Source organism: Salmo salar, chromosome ssa06 (assembly GCF_905237065.1).
Source record: "Salmo salar chromosome ssa06, Ssal_v3.1, whole genome shotgun sequence".
Classification (NCBI taxonomy): domain Eukaryota; kingdom Metazoa; phylum Chordata; class Actinopteri; order Salmoniformes; family Salmonidae; genus Salmo; species Salmo salar.
This window is the reverse complement of record NC_059447.1, coordinates 72,095,363-72,111,277: the sequence shown is the minus strand read 5'-3', so window position 1 is coordinate 72,111,277 and position 15,915 is coordinate 72,095,363. Positions and strand designations below refer to the sequence as shown.

Genomic DNA, 15,915 nt, shown 5'->3' with positions numbered 1-15,915 from the left:
TTGGAGGCAGCTTATGGTAGAGAAATTAACATTCAATTCTCTGACAACAGCTCTGGTGGACATTCCTGCAGTCAGCATGCCAATTGCACATTCCCTCAAAACTTGAGACATATGTGGCATTGTGTTACGTGACAAAACTGCACATTTTAGAGTGGCCTTTTATTGTCCCTAGCACAAGGTGCACCTGTGTAATGATCATGCTGTTTAATTAGCTTTTTGATATGCCACACCTGTCAGGTGGATGGATTATCTTGGCAAAGGAGAAATGCTCACTAACAGGGATTTTAAACAAATTTGTGCACAAAATTTGAAAGAAATAAGCTTTTTGTGCATATGGAACATTTCTGAGATTTTGGATTTTAGCTCATGAAACATGGGACCAACACTTTACATGTTGCCTTTATATTTTTGTTCAGTATAATATGTTGACTTCATACAGGTCAAATTAATTTAGTAACAACTGGTAAAGCCAGTCATGGTAGATGCAGTGTGTCTGTGACTCTATGGGGCATTCCAGCTGCAGCTCCAGGGAAGGGAGAACAGACATGGTGTGACCCCTGGTGACATGTCACTTTTTCAGCCATTGATCTGCTGTGGCTCCCTTGCCCCTGGTTCCCTCTGCTCTGGGTTTAAAGCTGTCTGAGAAACTCAGTCACACCTATGGGATTAAAAAGTCTACTTCTCTCTCTCTCTCTCTCTCTCTCTCTCTCTCTCTCTCTCTCTCTCTCTCTCTCTCTCTCCTCCCCATTTCTAGACTGCTAAGAGACTTAAACCAGGGTCACTTTAGTTTCTTTGCCAAACCCATAGGTACCCCACTTGCTGTTAGTGAGTTTGGTTAAACTCAGTGACTAAGCTCACAAATAGAGGCTTCGTTGGGGAATGAACCAGACCAAATGGATTGTTATTGAGTGAGTGCAGCATTCATTTTGATGCTGATTTCAACAAAAGTCATCAAGGTTCGCTGGGTGAACGGAAGAGCTTAATTGAAATAGGTGTTTATTTCTCTCTTTCCACTCATTTAAATAAAAGGTTGTCTAGTTGAAATTCAGGCCATTCTGGCTGACGAGGCAAACTGCTAGAGTCAATTAACCTTTTACTGCAGTGGGCTAAATCAGGGTCACACAGTGTTTCTTGTTAGTCTTAAACAAATCTACTTTGAAGCAAAAGTATACACCTCACACACATGGTTATGGGCTTACAAAAACAGTTGAAGATATAGAGTTGATATAGAGTTGAAATGTACTCCATAAAAATTGTTTATTAATTAGGAAAATATGAAAAATATGAATAACATTCAACCAATGAGGCCACAAGGTCATTTGACTGCAGGAAAGGGCTTTGATGTGGGACAACATTTGTGATTATTTTTTATTACCAATGCAGGCAAGGCCGTAGGCCGTCATTGTAAATAATAATTTGTTCTTAACTGACTTGCCTAGTCAAGTAAAGGTTGAATAAAAACTCAAAACTAGGCAAGCTGAAGGAAAAGTACACAACAGAAGACAGGATCGTGAACATACCAGCTAACTCAGACATTCTGTGTGTAAGCTCTATGTTGTGCTGGGTTGTGTTCTGTGCAGTGCTATTTGTCGACACGTGTATATTATGAGTTGTTATGTGTACATGAACAGTATATGACCAACTCAGTTGCTCATGGTAAGGATGAGTGTATTGCAGGGTATTGTTTTGTTATACACCCCAGTGTGTTTTTTCTGCTGAGTATGTGAGCCGGATTAGGGACAGCTGGTCCATCAGTGATGAGGGATCTGTGGCTGTGGTGCAGAATTCCTCAGATAAGCACCGTGGCTCGTAGATAACTCACTCGATGTCCTCTGAGAGAAGAGATAGAGAGACTGAGGGAGAGGGAAATAGAGAGAGAACTATGGAGTTTGATGGAGAGATTAAGGGAGGATATTGTTTGAGTGTGCGTGTATGCGTGTGTGTGTGAACATGTGTGTGTGTGTGTGTGTGTACATGTGTGTGTTTGTGTGTGTGTACATGTGTGTGTAGGGTTATAACTCTAGCCTTAACCCTAGCCTATTCTAATCCAGTTCCGGGCCTACGGCCTGCTTATCTCAAGAGATCACTGGCTCTCATGCCCCCCGTCCACCCCCCCTCCCGTCCACCCCTCCCCCCGTCCCCGTCCCCCATCCCGTCCCCCCGTCCCCCTGTCCCCATCCCCATCCCCCCGTCCCCGTCCCCCGTCCGCCGTCCCCCGTCCCGTCCCCCATCCCCGTCCCCCGTTCCCATCCCCGTCCCCGTCCCCATCCCCCCGTCCCCGTCCCCCTGTCCGCCGTCCCCCTTCCCCCGTCCCCCGTCCCCCGTCCCCCGTCCCCGTCCCCCCGTCCCCCCGTCCCCCCATTCTGCTTCTCTATCATTTGTGATAATGCCTCCTCCTCCACCCCCTCCATACTTCCATCCCTTTACTTAGAAAAGAAAAAGTCAAGCAGAAGAAATAAAAGAAGGCTTGAAAAGGTAAATAATTAAATAAAAGATGGGGTGTTTGCACTAGCAGGAACCTTGACAGCTGAGAGATGGATCTCCTTTGGTTTGTTAATTATCCAAACAAACCTCAAACAAACTCTCAGGCTGTCCTGCCTACTCCACTCACTTAAACACACACACACACACACACACACACACACACACACACACACACACACACAACACACAACACACACCACACACACACACACACACACACACACACACACACACACACACACACACACACACACACACACACACACACACACACACACACACAACACACAACACACACACACACACACACACACACACACACACACACACACACACACACACATTTATAGACCACTATAAGAACCACTAGAACTGTGGGCTCATTAAATTGGAGGCGCCAATGTTCCAATCCATTCAGCAGTACGTCATGTCAAACAGACAGAACAAGCATGGTTCATGGATTGTCATTACATTGGACACACATGCTATGATCTGCTATGTGTTTTTCTCTATACAGCTTTCAGTAATCCACTTCACAGTGCTTCAAACTCCTTATCCCTTTTAGAATTGTATACTGATAGAGTGAAGTGTGCCACGACAGCACAGAGCGTTCCTGTGTGCTTCTCACTGCTCATGAAGTTCATCTGTTTCCCATTTGGCTCTTCATCCTCAACATCTCTGTCAGAAACACTGAGCCTTCGTCTGCCTTCCAAACCCATGTCATTCATCTGTTATGCGAAAACACGCCTCCATGAGAGAGAGATAGAGAGAGAGAAAGAGAGGGGGGAGAGGTAAAGCGATAGAAAGACTTTGAGAGAAAGAGGAACACATGACGATGTAAGAGGCAGTAAGGGAGGTATAGAGAGAACACATGACAAAATGTATTCTGCTCTTCTAAGGCAGTGTTTCCCAACTCCAGTCCTCCAGAACCCCCAGCAGTGTTTCCCAACTCCAGTCCTCCAGTACCCCCAGCAGTCTTTCCCAACTCCAGTCCTCCAGTACCCCCAGCAGTGTTTCCCAACTCCAGTCCTTCAGAACCCCATCAGTGTTTCCCAACTCCAGTCCTCTAGTACCCCCAGCAGTGTTTCCCAACTCCAGTCCTCTAGTACCCCCAGCAGTGTTTCCCAACTCCAGTCCTCTAGTACCCCCAGCAGTGTTTCCCAACTCCAGTCCTCTAGTACCCCCAGCAGTGTTTCCCAACTCCAGTCCTTCAGAACCCCCATCAGTGTTTCCCAACTCCAGTCCTCCAGTACCCCCAGCAGTGTTTCCCAACTCCAGTCCTCCAGTACCCCCAGCAGTGTTTCCCAACTCCAGTCCTTCAGAACCCCCAGCAGTGTTTCCCAACTCCAGTCCTTCAGAACCCCCATCAGTGTTTCCCAACTCCAGTCCTTCAGAACCCCCAGCAGTGTTTCCCAACTCCAGTCCTCCAGTACCCCCAGCAGTGTTTCCCAACTCCAGTCCTTCAGAACCCCCAGCAGCGTTTCCCAACTCCAGTCCTTCAGAACCCCCAGCAGTGTTTCCCAACTCCAGTCCTTCAGAATCCCCAGCAGTGTTTCCCAACTCCAGTCATCCAGTACCCCCAGCAGTGTTTCCCAACTCCAGTCCTTCAGAACCCCCAGCAGTGTTTCCCAACTCCAGTCCTTCAGAACCCCCAGCAGTGTTTCCCAACTCCAGTCCTTCAGTACCCCCAGCAGTGTTTCCCAACTCCAGTCCTCCAGTACCCCCAGCAGTGTTTCCCAACTCCAGTCCTTCAGAACCCCCAGCAGTGTTTCCCAACTCCAGTCCTTCAGAACCCCCAGCAGTGTTTCCCAACTCCAGTCCTTCAGTACCCCCAGCAGTGTTTCCCAACTCCAGTCCTCCAGTACCCCCAGCAGTGTTTCCCAACTCCAGTCCTTCAGTACCCCCAGCAGTGTTTCCCAACTCCAGTCCTTCAGAACCCCCAGCAGTGTTTCCCAACTCCAGTCCTTCAGTACCCCCAGCAGTGTTTCCCAACTCCAGTCCTCCAGTACTCCCAGCAGTGTTTCCCAACTCCAGTCCTTCAGAACCCCCAGCAGTGTTTCCCAACTCCAGTCCTTCAGAACCCCCAGCAGTGTTTCCCAACTCCAGTCCTCCAGTACCCCCATCAGTGTTTCCCAACTCCAGTCCTTCAGAACCCCCAGCAGTGTTTCCCAACTCCAGTCCTTCAGTACCCCCAGCAGTGTTTCCCAACTCCAGTCCTCCAGTACCCCCAGCAGTGTTTCCCAACTCCAGTCCTTCAGAACCCCCAGCAGTGTTTCCCAACTCCAGTCCTTCAGAACCCCCAGCAGTGTTTCCCAACTCCAGTCCTCCAGTACCCCCATCAGTGTTTCCCAACTCCAGTCCTTCAGAACCCCCAGCAGTGTTTCCCAACTCCAGTCCTCCAGTACCCCCAGCAGTGTTTCCCAACTCCAGTCCTTCAGAACCCCCAGCAGCGTTTCCCAACTCCAGTCCTTCAGAACCCCCAGCAGTGTTTCCCAACTCCAGTCCTTCAGAATCCCCAGCAGTGTTTCCCAACTCCAGTCATCCAGTACCCCCAGCAGTGTTTCCCAACTCCAGTCCTTCAGAACCCCCAGCAGTGTTTCCCAACTCCAGTCCTTTAGCACCCCCAGCAGCGTTTCCCAACTCCAGTCCTCCAGTACCCCCAGCAGTGTTTCCCAACTCCAGTCCTTCAGTACCCTCAGCAGTGTTTCCCAACTCCAGTCCTTCAGTACCCCCAGCAGTGTTTCCCAACTCCAGTCCTTTAGCACCCCCAGCAGTGTTTCCCAACTCCAGTCCTTCAGTACCCCCAGCAGTGTTTCCCAACTCCAGTCCTTCAGAACCCCCAGCAGTGTTTCCCAACTCCAGTCCTCCAGTACTCCCAGCAGTGTTTCCCAACTCCAGTCCTTCAGAACCCCCAGCAGTGTTTCCCAACTCCAGTCCTCCAGTACTCCCAGCAGTGTTTCCCAACTCCAGTCCTTCAGAACCCCCAGCAGTGTTTCCCAACGCCAGTCCTTCAGCACCCCAGCAGCGTTTCCCAACTCCAGTCCTCCAGTACCCCAAACAATGTTTCCCTACTCCAGTCCTCCAGCACCCCCAGCAGTGTTTCCCTACTCCAGTCCTTCAGCACCCCCAGCAGTGTTTCCCAACTCCAATCCTTCAGAACCCCCAACAGTGTTTCCCTACTCCAGTCCTCCAGTACCCCAAACAATGTTTCACTACTCCAGTCCTTCAGAACCCCCAGCAGTGTTTCCCAACTCCAGTCCTCCATTACCCCAAACAATGTTTCCCTACTCCAGTCCTTCAGCACCCCCAGCAGTTTTTCCCAACTCCAGTTCTCCAGTACCCCCAGCAGTGTTTCCCAACTCCAGTCCTTCAGCACCCCCAGCAGTGTTTCCCTACTCCAGTCCTCCAGTACCCCCAGCAGTGTTTCCCTACTCCAGTCCTCCAGTACCCCAAACAGTGTTTCCCAACTCCAGTCCTTCAGCACCCCCAGCAGTGTTTCCCTACTCCAGTCCTCCAGTACCCCAAACAGTGTTTCCCAACTCCAGTCCTTCAGTACCCCAAACAGTGTTTCCCTACTCCAGTCCTCCAGTACCCCAAACAGTGTTTCCCTACTCCAGTCCTCCAGTACCCCAAACAGTGTTTCCCTACTCCAGACCTCCAGTACCCCAAACAGTGTTTCCCTACTCCAGTCCTCCAGTACACCCAACAATACATATTGTTGTTGTAGCCCCGGACAAACACACCTGATTCAACTTGTCAACTAATCATCAAGCCCTCAGTGAGTTGAATCAGGTGAGTTTGCCCAGGGCTACAACAACAATGTGTTATGTTGGGACTGTTGGAGGACCGGAGATGAAACCCTGTTGGGACTGTTGGAGGACCGGAGATTAAACCCTGTTGGGACTGTTGGAGGACCGGAGATGAAACCCTGTTGGGACTGTTGGAGGACCGGAGATGAAACCCTGTTGGGACTGTTGGAGGACCGGAGATGAAACCCTGTTGGGACTGTTGGAGGACTGGAGATGAAACCCTGTTGGGACTGTTGGAGGACCGAAGATGAAACCCTGTTGGGACTGTTTGAGGACTGGAGATGAAACCCTGTTGGGACTGTTGGAGGACCGGAGATGAAACCCTGTTGGGACTGTTGGAGGACCGGAGATGAAACCCTGTTGGGACTGTTGGAGGACCGGAGATGAAACCCTGTTGGGACTGTTGGAGGACCGGAGATGAAACCCTGTTGGGACTGTTGGAGGACCAGAGATGAGACCCTGTTGGGACTGTTGGAGGACCGGAGATGAAACCCTGTTGGGACTGTTGGAGGACCGGAGATGAAACCCTGTTGGGACTGTTGGAGGACCGGAGATGAAACCCTGTTGGGACTGTTGGAGGACCGGAGATGAAACCCTGTTGGGACTGTTGGAGGACCGGAGATGAAACCCTGTTGGGACTGTTGGAGGACCGGAGATGAAACCCTGTTGGGACTGTTGGAGGACCGGAGATGAAACCCTGTTGGGACTGCTGGAGGACCGGAGATGAAACCCTGTTGGGACTTTTGGAGGACCGGAGATGAAACCCTGTTGGGACTGTTGGAGGACCGGAGATGAAACCCTGTTGGGACTGTTGGAGGACCGGAGATGAAACCCTGTTGGGACTGTTGGAGGACCGGAGATGAAACCCTGTTGGGACTGTTGGAGGACCGGAGATGAAACCCTGTTGGGACTGTTGGAGGACCGGAGATGAAACCCTGTTGGGACTGTTGGAGGACCGGAGATGAAACCCTGTTGGGACTGTTGGAGGACCGGAGATGAAACCCTGTTGGGACTGTTGGAGGACCGGAGATGAAACCCTGTTGGGACTGTTGGAGGACCGGAGATGAAACCCTGTTGGGACTGTTGGAGGACCGGAGATGAAACCCTGTTGGGACTGTTGGAGGACCGGAGATGAAACCATGTTGGGACTGTTGGAGGACCGGAGATGAAACCCTGTTGGGACTGTTGGAGGACCGGAGATGAAACCCTGTTGGGACTGTTGGAGGACTGGAGATGAAACCCTGTTGGGACTGTTGGAGGACTGGAGATGAAACCCTGTTGGGACTGTTGGAGGACTGGAGATGAAACCCTGTTGGGACTGTTGGAGGACTGGAGATGAAACCCTGTTGGGACCAGAGATGAAACCCTGTTGGGACTGCTGGAGGACCGGAGATGAAACCCTGTTGGGACTGTTGGAGGACTGGAGATGAAACCCTGTTGGGGCTGTTGGAGGACTGGAGATGAAACCCTGTTGGGACTGCTGGAGGACTGGAGATGAAACCCTGTTGGGACTGTTGGAGGACTGGAGATGAAACCCTGTTGGGACTGCTGGAGGACCGGAGATGAAACCCTGTTGGGACTGTTGGAGGACTGGAGATGAAACCCTGTTGGGACTGTTGGAGGACTGGAGATGAAACCCTGTTGGGACTGTTGGAGGACTGGAGATGAAACCCTGTTGGGACTGCTGGAGGACTGGAGATGAAACCCTGTTGGGACTGTTGGAGGACTGGAGATGAAACCCTGTTGGGACTGTTGGAGGACCGGAGATGAAACCCTGTTGGGACTGCTGGAGGACTGGAGATGAAACCCTGTTGGGACTGTTGGAGGACTGGAGATGAAACCCTGTTGGGACTGTTGGAGGACCGGAGATGAAACCCTGTTGGGACTGCTGGAGGACTGGAGATGAAACCCTGTTGGGACTGTTGGAGGACCGGAGATGAAACCCTGTTGGGACTGCTGGAGGACTGGAGATGAAACCCTGTTGGGACTGTTGGAGGACTGGAGATGAAACCCTGTTGGGACTGTTGGAGGACTGGAGATGAAACCCTGTTGGGACTGTTTGAGGACTGGAGATGAAACCCTGTTGGGACTGTTGGAGGACCGGAGATGAAACCCTGTTGGGACTGTTGGAGGACCGGAGATGAAACCCTGTTGGGACTGCTGGAGATGAAACACTGCTCTAGGACAGCTTATGTGACAAATGCGTGTTAAAAACCAGAGAGCACCAGGCAACATATGGTGCTATGTATTATTGATGTCACACCAGTAGCCAACTAGCCCTTGGTGCTCAGGGCGGGGGTGATGTGGCATAACAAGCCTGCAGTGATTTTCAAGAAGCCTCGGTTGAGACATGCTGGGGAGATTGGAGTTTTGTCTCTCTTTAAACATTCAGAGAAGAGAGAGTGGGTAGCTATTGAGCAGCATGGCTCGCTGAGCAGAGCGACTAAGACGGAAGAGAGAAGAAGACAGGAGAGAGACTGAGACAGGAGAGAGACTGAGACAGGAGAGGGAAGAAGACAGGAGAGAGACTGAGACAGGAGAGAGAAGAAGACAGGAGAGAGACTGAGACAGGAGAGAGACTGAGACAGGAGAGGGAAGAAGACAGGAGAGAGACTGAGACAGGAGAGGGAAGAAGACAGGAGAGAGACTGAGACAGGAGAGGGAAGAAGACAGGAGAGAGACTGAGACAGGAGAGGGAAGAAGACAGGAGAGAGACTGAGACAGGAGAGGGAAGAAGACAGGAGAGAGACTGCGACAGGAGAGGGAAGAAGACAGGAGAGAGACTGAGACAGGAGAGGGAAGAAGACAGGAGAGAGACTGAGACAGGAGAGGGAAGAAGACAGGAGAGAGACTGAGACAGGTGAGGGAAAAAGACAGGAGAGAGACTGAGACAGGTGAGAGAAGAAGACAGGAGAGAGACTGAGACAGGAGAGGGAAGAAGACAGGAGGGAAGAAGACAGGAGAGAGACTGAGACAGGAGAGAGAAGAAGACAGGAGAGAGACTGAGACAGGAGAGAGACTGAGACAGGAGAGGGAAGAAGACAGGATAGAGACTGAGACAGGAGAGAGACTGAGACAGGAGAGAGACTGAGACAGGAGAGGGAAGAAGACAGGAGAGAGAAGAAGACAGGAGGGAAGAAGACAGGAGAGAGAAGAAGACAGGAGGGAAGAAGACAGGAGAAAGATGGAGGGGTGGAGGTGTGTGTGTGTGTGTTTATGTCTGTGTGGCAGTGTCTTTGTCTCTCCGTTGGACATTGGGACTCCCGCCCTAAAGTAACTTAGTAGCAAATATTTACACCCCTGGTTCAAACAGTGAGTCATCTTTGGCCCACCCACTTTCACACAGAAACATCTCATAGCATATCAACTATTTAACCAACTAATGCTGGTTGTTTCACTCAATGCACATGTCAGTGTTCTCAGGTTTTTCTGCACAGTCAGAAGTTTCCGCGTAAGAGTCTTTCAGTTTGAGAGTATCTATCTCAGTGTCAGAGTCTATCAGATACAGTACTTCCCCTGAGTGGTGTGTCTGTTGTCTTTAGTACAGTAAAACAGCTCAGTTCGACCACACAGGAGTCCTTTTCCTCTCTGTAACCTAAGGAACGCCATTCCCTCTGCCACTCCTCTCTCTCTCCTCTCTCTCTCCTCTCTCTCTCCTCTTCAGCCTACAGCTCTTAGAGACTGCACTGCATTCCTCTATTGATCCCACTGCCCTTCTCCTCTTCTGTCTGTCAGACTCAAAGGATTAAGCAGCTTTGTTCCAACAGTGACTGAACGAGCGCTCCTGGACGTCCCCTTATCAACTCACCCTCAGTGACTCACTGCTCCAGGTGGGTATCATCCACTAAGCTCTGCTCTAGGATCCGATAATACTTATACAGTTCCACAATCATTAACAATTCAACAGCAGATACTGACTTCTGATCAGATAAGTGCTTAGTGGTCACATCACCCTACGGCAGGTATAATCGCTCTCACTCACCTTTCTGTTCGGGCGTAGAGGTGGGCAGCATGTGGAGGGCTCCTCCCCGCCCACTGTCTTCCCTGCTACAGAGTCCTTCTTCGGCGTGCGTACGTAGGACACCCTTCTCTTCACAGCTCTGTCCTCAGCCCCAACCCGGCGCTCCATGGGGTCTGCGGCCCCCAGTTTCCTCGCCCCACTGTCCAGTAGCACCTGGCTGGTCTGTGTGGGACGTCCCAAGGTGAGGGGCGAAGGTGGCCCCCTCCTTTCCCCCAGCTCCAGGTAAACATGTAGACAGACACAGAGAAAGGTGAGGAGAAGACACAGGTGCAGAGCCAGTCCTCTAGTCAGTCTGTCTCTCCACATGCCTGGACACACTGTCTATCTCACTTTTCCCTGTTTCTCTCTTTCTCGCCTCCTGAACAGTGAGACTGTTGATCTCGCTCTCTTTCTCTATCCCATTCTTCTTCTCCTCCTCCTTTGAGTGGTGTGTCTCTCTTGTCTTCCTTCTCTCCTTCCTTTCCTCCTAAGTCCACAGTTGGATCAAGATAAGCATGAGCATTGCTGAAGGTTTGTGAGACAGGAGGACACCTGTTCATCACAAAACAACTATGTCAGTGTGTGTGTGTGTGTGTGTGTGTGTGTGTGTGTGTGTGAGAGAGTGTGCCTGTGTGATTTAGTATATGTGTGTGTGTGTGTGTCTCACTCTCTCTCTCTGTATGTGTCAGTGTGTGTGAACCTCTGCACATTGACTCAGTGGAATAGAGCGTGCTGCTCTCTATGAAAAGTTTTGGAACTTCTCCCCTCCCTGTCCTAGCCCTCACACCCCTTTCTCACACACACCCCTCTCATTCCGTCTGACCCCTCCCTCTCTCCCTTGCTCCGTTCCCCTGTGTCTTAGGTTACTGTGTAACTCTACACTGGGCAGGGCCAACACATCCACAGCTAGCTGTTACCAAGGCCTCACATTCTCTCTCTACAGACACTGTTTCATACAGGAGATCATAGAGAGATGGAAGGAGAGAGACAGAGAGACAAAGAGAGAGAAGGAAGGTGTAAAGAGAGAGAGAGAAGGACAAGGAGACAGGGAAGTGCAGTCTTGGAGAGTGAAGCCCTGTATGAACTGCGTGTCTGTGCAGTCTATCACAGAAAGAGAGGAGAGGGGGAAAGAAAACAAATAGGAAGAATGGAGAAGAGAGGGATACAGAGGTCCAGAAGAAAATGTTTCAGAGTGTTTGAAATGAAGGGCTGAGTGAGTGTTCTTCATCTACCTTAGCTCTCTCTCTTTTTCTCTCTCTCTCTCTCTCTTTTTCTCTCTCTCTTTCTCTCTTTTTCTCTCTCTTTCTCTCTCTTTCACTCTCTCTCTTTTTCTCTCTCTTTCTCTCTCCCTCTCTTTCTCTCTCTCTCTTTCTCTCTATTTCTCTCTCTCTCTTTCTCTCTCATTCTCTCTGTCTTTCTCTCTCTTTCTCTCTCTATTTCTCGTTCTCTCTCTCTTTTTCTCTCTCTCTCGCTTTCTCTCTCTCTCTTTCTCTCTTTCTCTCTCTATTTCTCGTTCTCTCTCTCTCTCCATCTCTCTCTCTCCCTCGTTCTCTCTCTCTCTTCCTCGTTCCCTCTCTCTTTCTCTCTCACTCCCTCTCTTTCTCTCTCTCTGTCTCTCTCTCTTTCTCGCTCTTTCTGCTCGCTGCAATCTGAAAACTCGGGCTATAAACATGATTCATCTATAAACCATTAGTACTGAAGTCCTATGAAATCACGTTGAAACACTCTAAACCACCTCCTGCCTCTATCTAAAACCTACTCCTTCATTGATTTCCCCCTGAAGCAGCCCAATCGCTCCTTTATTCAGAAACAAAATAATTACAATCCCCCTACTGCAGCTCCCGTCTATTAACTCTGTTATTGACATTGCAGAGGGGGGAAAATGTAGGCAATTGGAGATTGTCAGAGTAAAAACAGTGGATTTTTAGCCTGCTGGGGAAACTTTATCCACTCAACTTTTGGGGACATTATTAATTTATGTCAGTGAAGTTGTGGGTGGAATGATTGAGGATTTACACAGGCTTTATGAAGAGAATAATATGGAGGCAATCAGACAGTGCAGTCTTTATTTATGAAAACAGGCTGTGATTGACTGGAGACACAGGGCTCTACTGCCCCCTGTATGTAGAGAGAAGTAGCACACAGACACACGCAGTTACACAGGGTCATTTTCCCAAGTCAATATGGAGGACGTTAGTTAAAGATTATATTACTTTCAATTAATTATAAATTAGATTAAGTCTCCTTCTGCTGTGTTTTTATTGGACTGTTTCACTCAAATTCTAAGTGGTTTTCAGGGACAGCTAGCTTCTATCCTGACGCAGTCAAGGTAGGTGTTTTATGTGTACCTGTTTGTGCATGGGTGTGTGTACACACAGTGTGTTTTCACATTACACCCCATGAATGTGACCCTCGCATTGACATATGGCACATGCCTGTGTAATACCTGCTTTACCGCATAGTACATGTCTATTGGCACTACTATATTGTATAAAGTTTGTTTGTGTAGTCCTACAACCAGCCAGACAGTATATACCCAACTGCATTAGAACACATCTCATAGTATACCATCTAAGGAGAGGAAAGTGGAGAAATTATAACTATATTTCATTCCTTCATCCCTCCAGTTGTCCACTGCCCACCTCTGAAAAACCCAGTTATGTAAGTGTGTAACGGTAGAAGACAAGCACAGAGCCATACAGGGACATGATGGATTAAACCCTCACAGCAACACCATCCAGCTATTAGCTCTAACAGATGTAGCACTCTATGGCGCCACCATATGGCCAGTCAGTGGTACAACATTCAGAATACAGCTCACTAGGGTGAGGAGAGGGGACGGGAACAGGAAAGGGGAGAAGGAATCCCCATGAGGGGACACTGTGAAGCAAGTCTAATTAGAATGACTGAGAGAGAGAGAGATTTCTCTGTCAGCCCCAGGATTCAAACTGGCAACCCTACGGTCACTGTCTGCTACCACCACCCATTCATTCAAGTACCAGACCAAATTGGAAAAGGAGTATGTTTCTGACCTAGCTGGACCCAATGGAACGTACTGTAGGTGGAAGACTTTCTCCATGGAGTTCACATGCCACGTTTTGCTTTGTTTGTACAGTATCGGCACCATACTATTGCAAAATGACATGCTTGCAGAGGGACGGTTAGGAAGGCCAGTCTCCATTCCCCTCTCTGCGCTGTGTGCGACAGCTTGAGACTTGATTAAGTAACAGGGAAGAATCAGATGTCGTTTATAAAGGAGACAGTGACTCTACGCTTCACCCCGGGCTCTGTGAAATCCACTCCAGTTGGCCATGCAGAGCAGAAGTCAGCACAAATCAATAACGAAGACCATAGAGTCCTTCAGAGAGATTGAGTGTCGAAACGACTTCACCACAATAATCCCAATGTTGCTTCAGTCACAGCCAGCTATTCATTTAACACTCTCACAAGGTAGACGCGTTATTACTCTTTTTTGGTGAGAAAGCTCTTGGTAGCTAAGAAGTGAGTGACTGTGTGACAGATGTTTGCGTTCTCACGGTGGAAGAATGCAGAACCTCTTGTTCTTTCTCAGCTGTTCTAGGGTCTGGAGAGGTGAGAAGAAAATCTCAGCCCTCTCCATCGTTCTGTCCACATATTCATGAAAACCTGGTCATCTTGTGGAAGAAATAAAGTAAAGGGTAGATGAAGTAGGACAGGGAAAGCCATGGTGAGAAAATAAAAGGAAAGAAAGATGGAGTGAGTGTGTTTGTGTGATAGAAAACTGGACTGAGAGAGAGAGGAAAACGGTAAATTGACTCCCCATGTGTGTATGAGAGGGGAGAAAAGTGGAAGAGAGGGGAGATTTGCCCCAATAATGAGTGTCTGTGCTGGAAACAGTAGCAGGGTGTGTGTGTGTGTGCCTGCATGCAGGCATTTTTGTATACTTATGTGTGTATAGCACATGAGCGCATGTGTACAAGCTCAGTGTGTGTGTGGTTAGATTGGTGTTTTGAGGCTTGGCGAGTGCGTGAATGTAGATGTGCAGCAGGGTCGGAATTTCTCTGGTTGTGAGTGGACATAGAGTTGGGAGGACACTAACAGGTGGGGGATTGTTGGAGGGGGTGGGGATGGCTGGGAAATTGTTGGAGGGGGTGGGGTTGGCTGGCTCGGGGGACTACTGGAGGGTGTGTGGTTGGCTGGCTCGGGGGACTACTGGAGGGTGTGTGGTTGGCTGGCTGGGGGGGACTGCTGGAGGGGTGGGGTTGGTTGGCTGGGGAACTGTTGGAGGGGGTGGGGTTGGCTGGCTCGGGGGACTACTGGAGGGGGTGTGGTTGGCTGGCTGGGGAACTGTTGGAGGGGGTGGGGTTGGCTGGCTCGGGGGACTACTGGAGGGGGTGTGGTTGACTGGCTGGGGAACTGTTGGAGGTGGTGGTGTTGGCTGGCTTGGGGTACTACTGGAGGGGGTGGGGTTGGCTGGCTCGGGGTACTACTGGAGGGGGTGGGGTTGGCTGGCTGGGGAACTGTTGTGTTACTACCAACCTTATATCTCCACATCAGATTTCTGTCTGTTTCTGTGGAATTCATGAATGATTTACTTGTTGAAGATCTTTGTAATGATAAGCACACTGTTTCAGTCAGGCAGATAGATGGTAATAACCAGACAACACATGGAGTCATAGAGCCTATGGAAGTGACATTGGGGCATGTTGATATAAATTAAAGAAATATCCATGCTGTGGATATGGAGAGTAAGGGTCTATATTAATTGGTTGGGAATGGTTTTCAGCCATTTTCATCATAAACCAGTAGTCCAGTATATTAGGTTCATCATAAACCAGTAGTCCAGTATATTAGGTTCATCATAAACCAGTAGTCCAGTATATTAGGTTCATCATAAACCAGTAGTCCAGTATATTAGGTTCATCATAAACCAGTAGTCCAGTATATTAGGTTCATCATAAACCAGTAGTCCAGTATATTAGGTTCATCATAAACCAGTAGTCCAGTATATTAGGTTCATCATAAACCAGTAGTCCAGTATATTAGGTTCATCATAAACCAGCAGTCCAGTATATTAGGTTCATCATAAACCAGTGGTCCAGTATATTAGGTTCATCATAAACCAGTAGTCCAGTATATTAGGTTCATCATAAACCAGTGGTCCAGTATATTAGGTTCATCATAAACCAGCAGTCCAGTATATTAGGTTCATCATAAACCAGTGGTCCAGTATATTAGGTTCATCATAAACCAGTAGTCCAGTATATTAGGTTCATCATAAACCAGTGGTCCAGTATATTAGGTTCATCATAAACCAGTAGTCCAGTATATTAGGTTCATCATAAACCAGTAGTCCAGTATATTAGGTTCATCATAAACCAGTAGTCCAGTATATTAGGTTCATCATAAACCAGTGGTCCAGTATATTAGGTTCATCTTAAACCAGTAGTCCAGTATATTAGGTTCATCATAAACCAGTAGTCCAGTATATTAGGTTCATCATAAACCAGTAGTCCAGTATATTAGGTTCATCATAAACCAGTGGTCCAGTATATTAGGTTCATCATAAACCAGTGGTCCAGTATATTAGGTTCATCATAAACCAGTAGTCCAGTATATTAGGTTCATCATAAACCAGTAGTC

The 15,915-nt window shown here is 48.9% G+C and overlaps 1 protein-coding gene across 1 annotated transcript in view; it reads right to left on the bottom strand.

The window, feature by feature from the left end:
• Positions 1-10,932, bottom strand: part of LOC106607982 (probable methyltransferase-like protein 24) — a 50,754-nt gene extending 39,822 nt beyond the window's left edge. The window contains exon 1 of the mRNA XM_014205523.2: positions 10,276-10,932. Coding sequence (XP_014060998.1) covers positions 10,276-10,620 — 345 coding nt within the window. The 5' untranslated portion in view covers positions 10,621-10,932. The remainder of the gene's footprint in view (positions 1-10,275) is intronic.
• Positions 10,933-15,915: the final 4,983 nt, after the last annotated feature.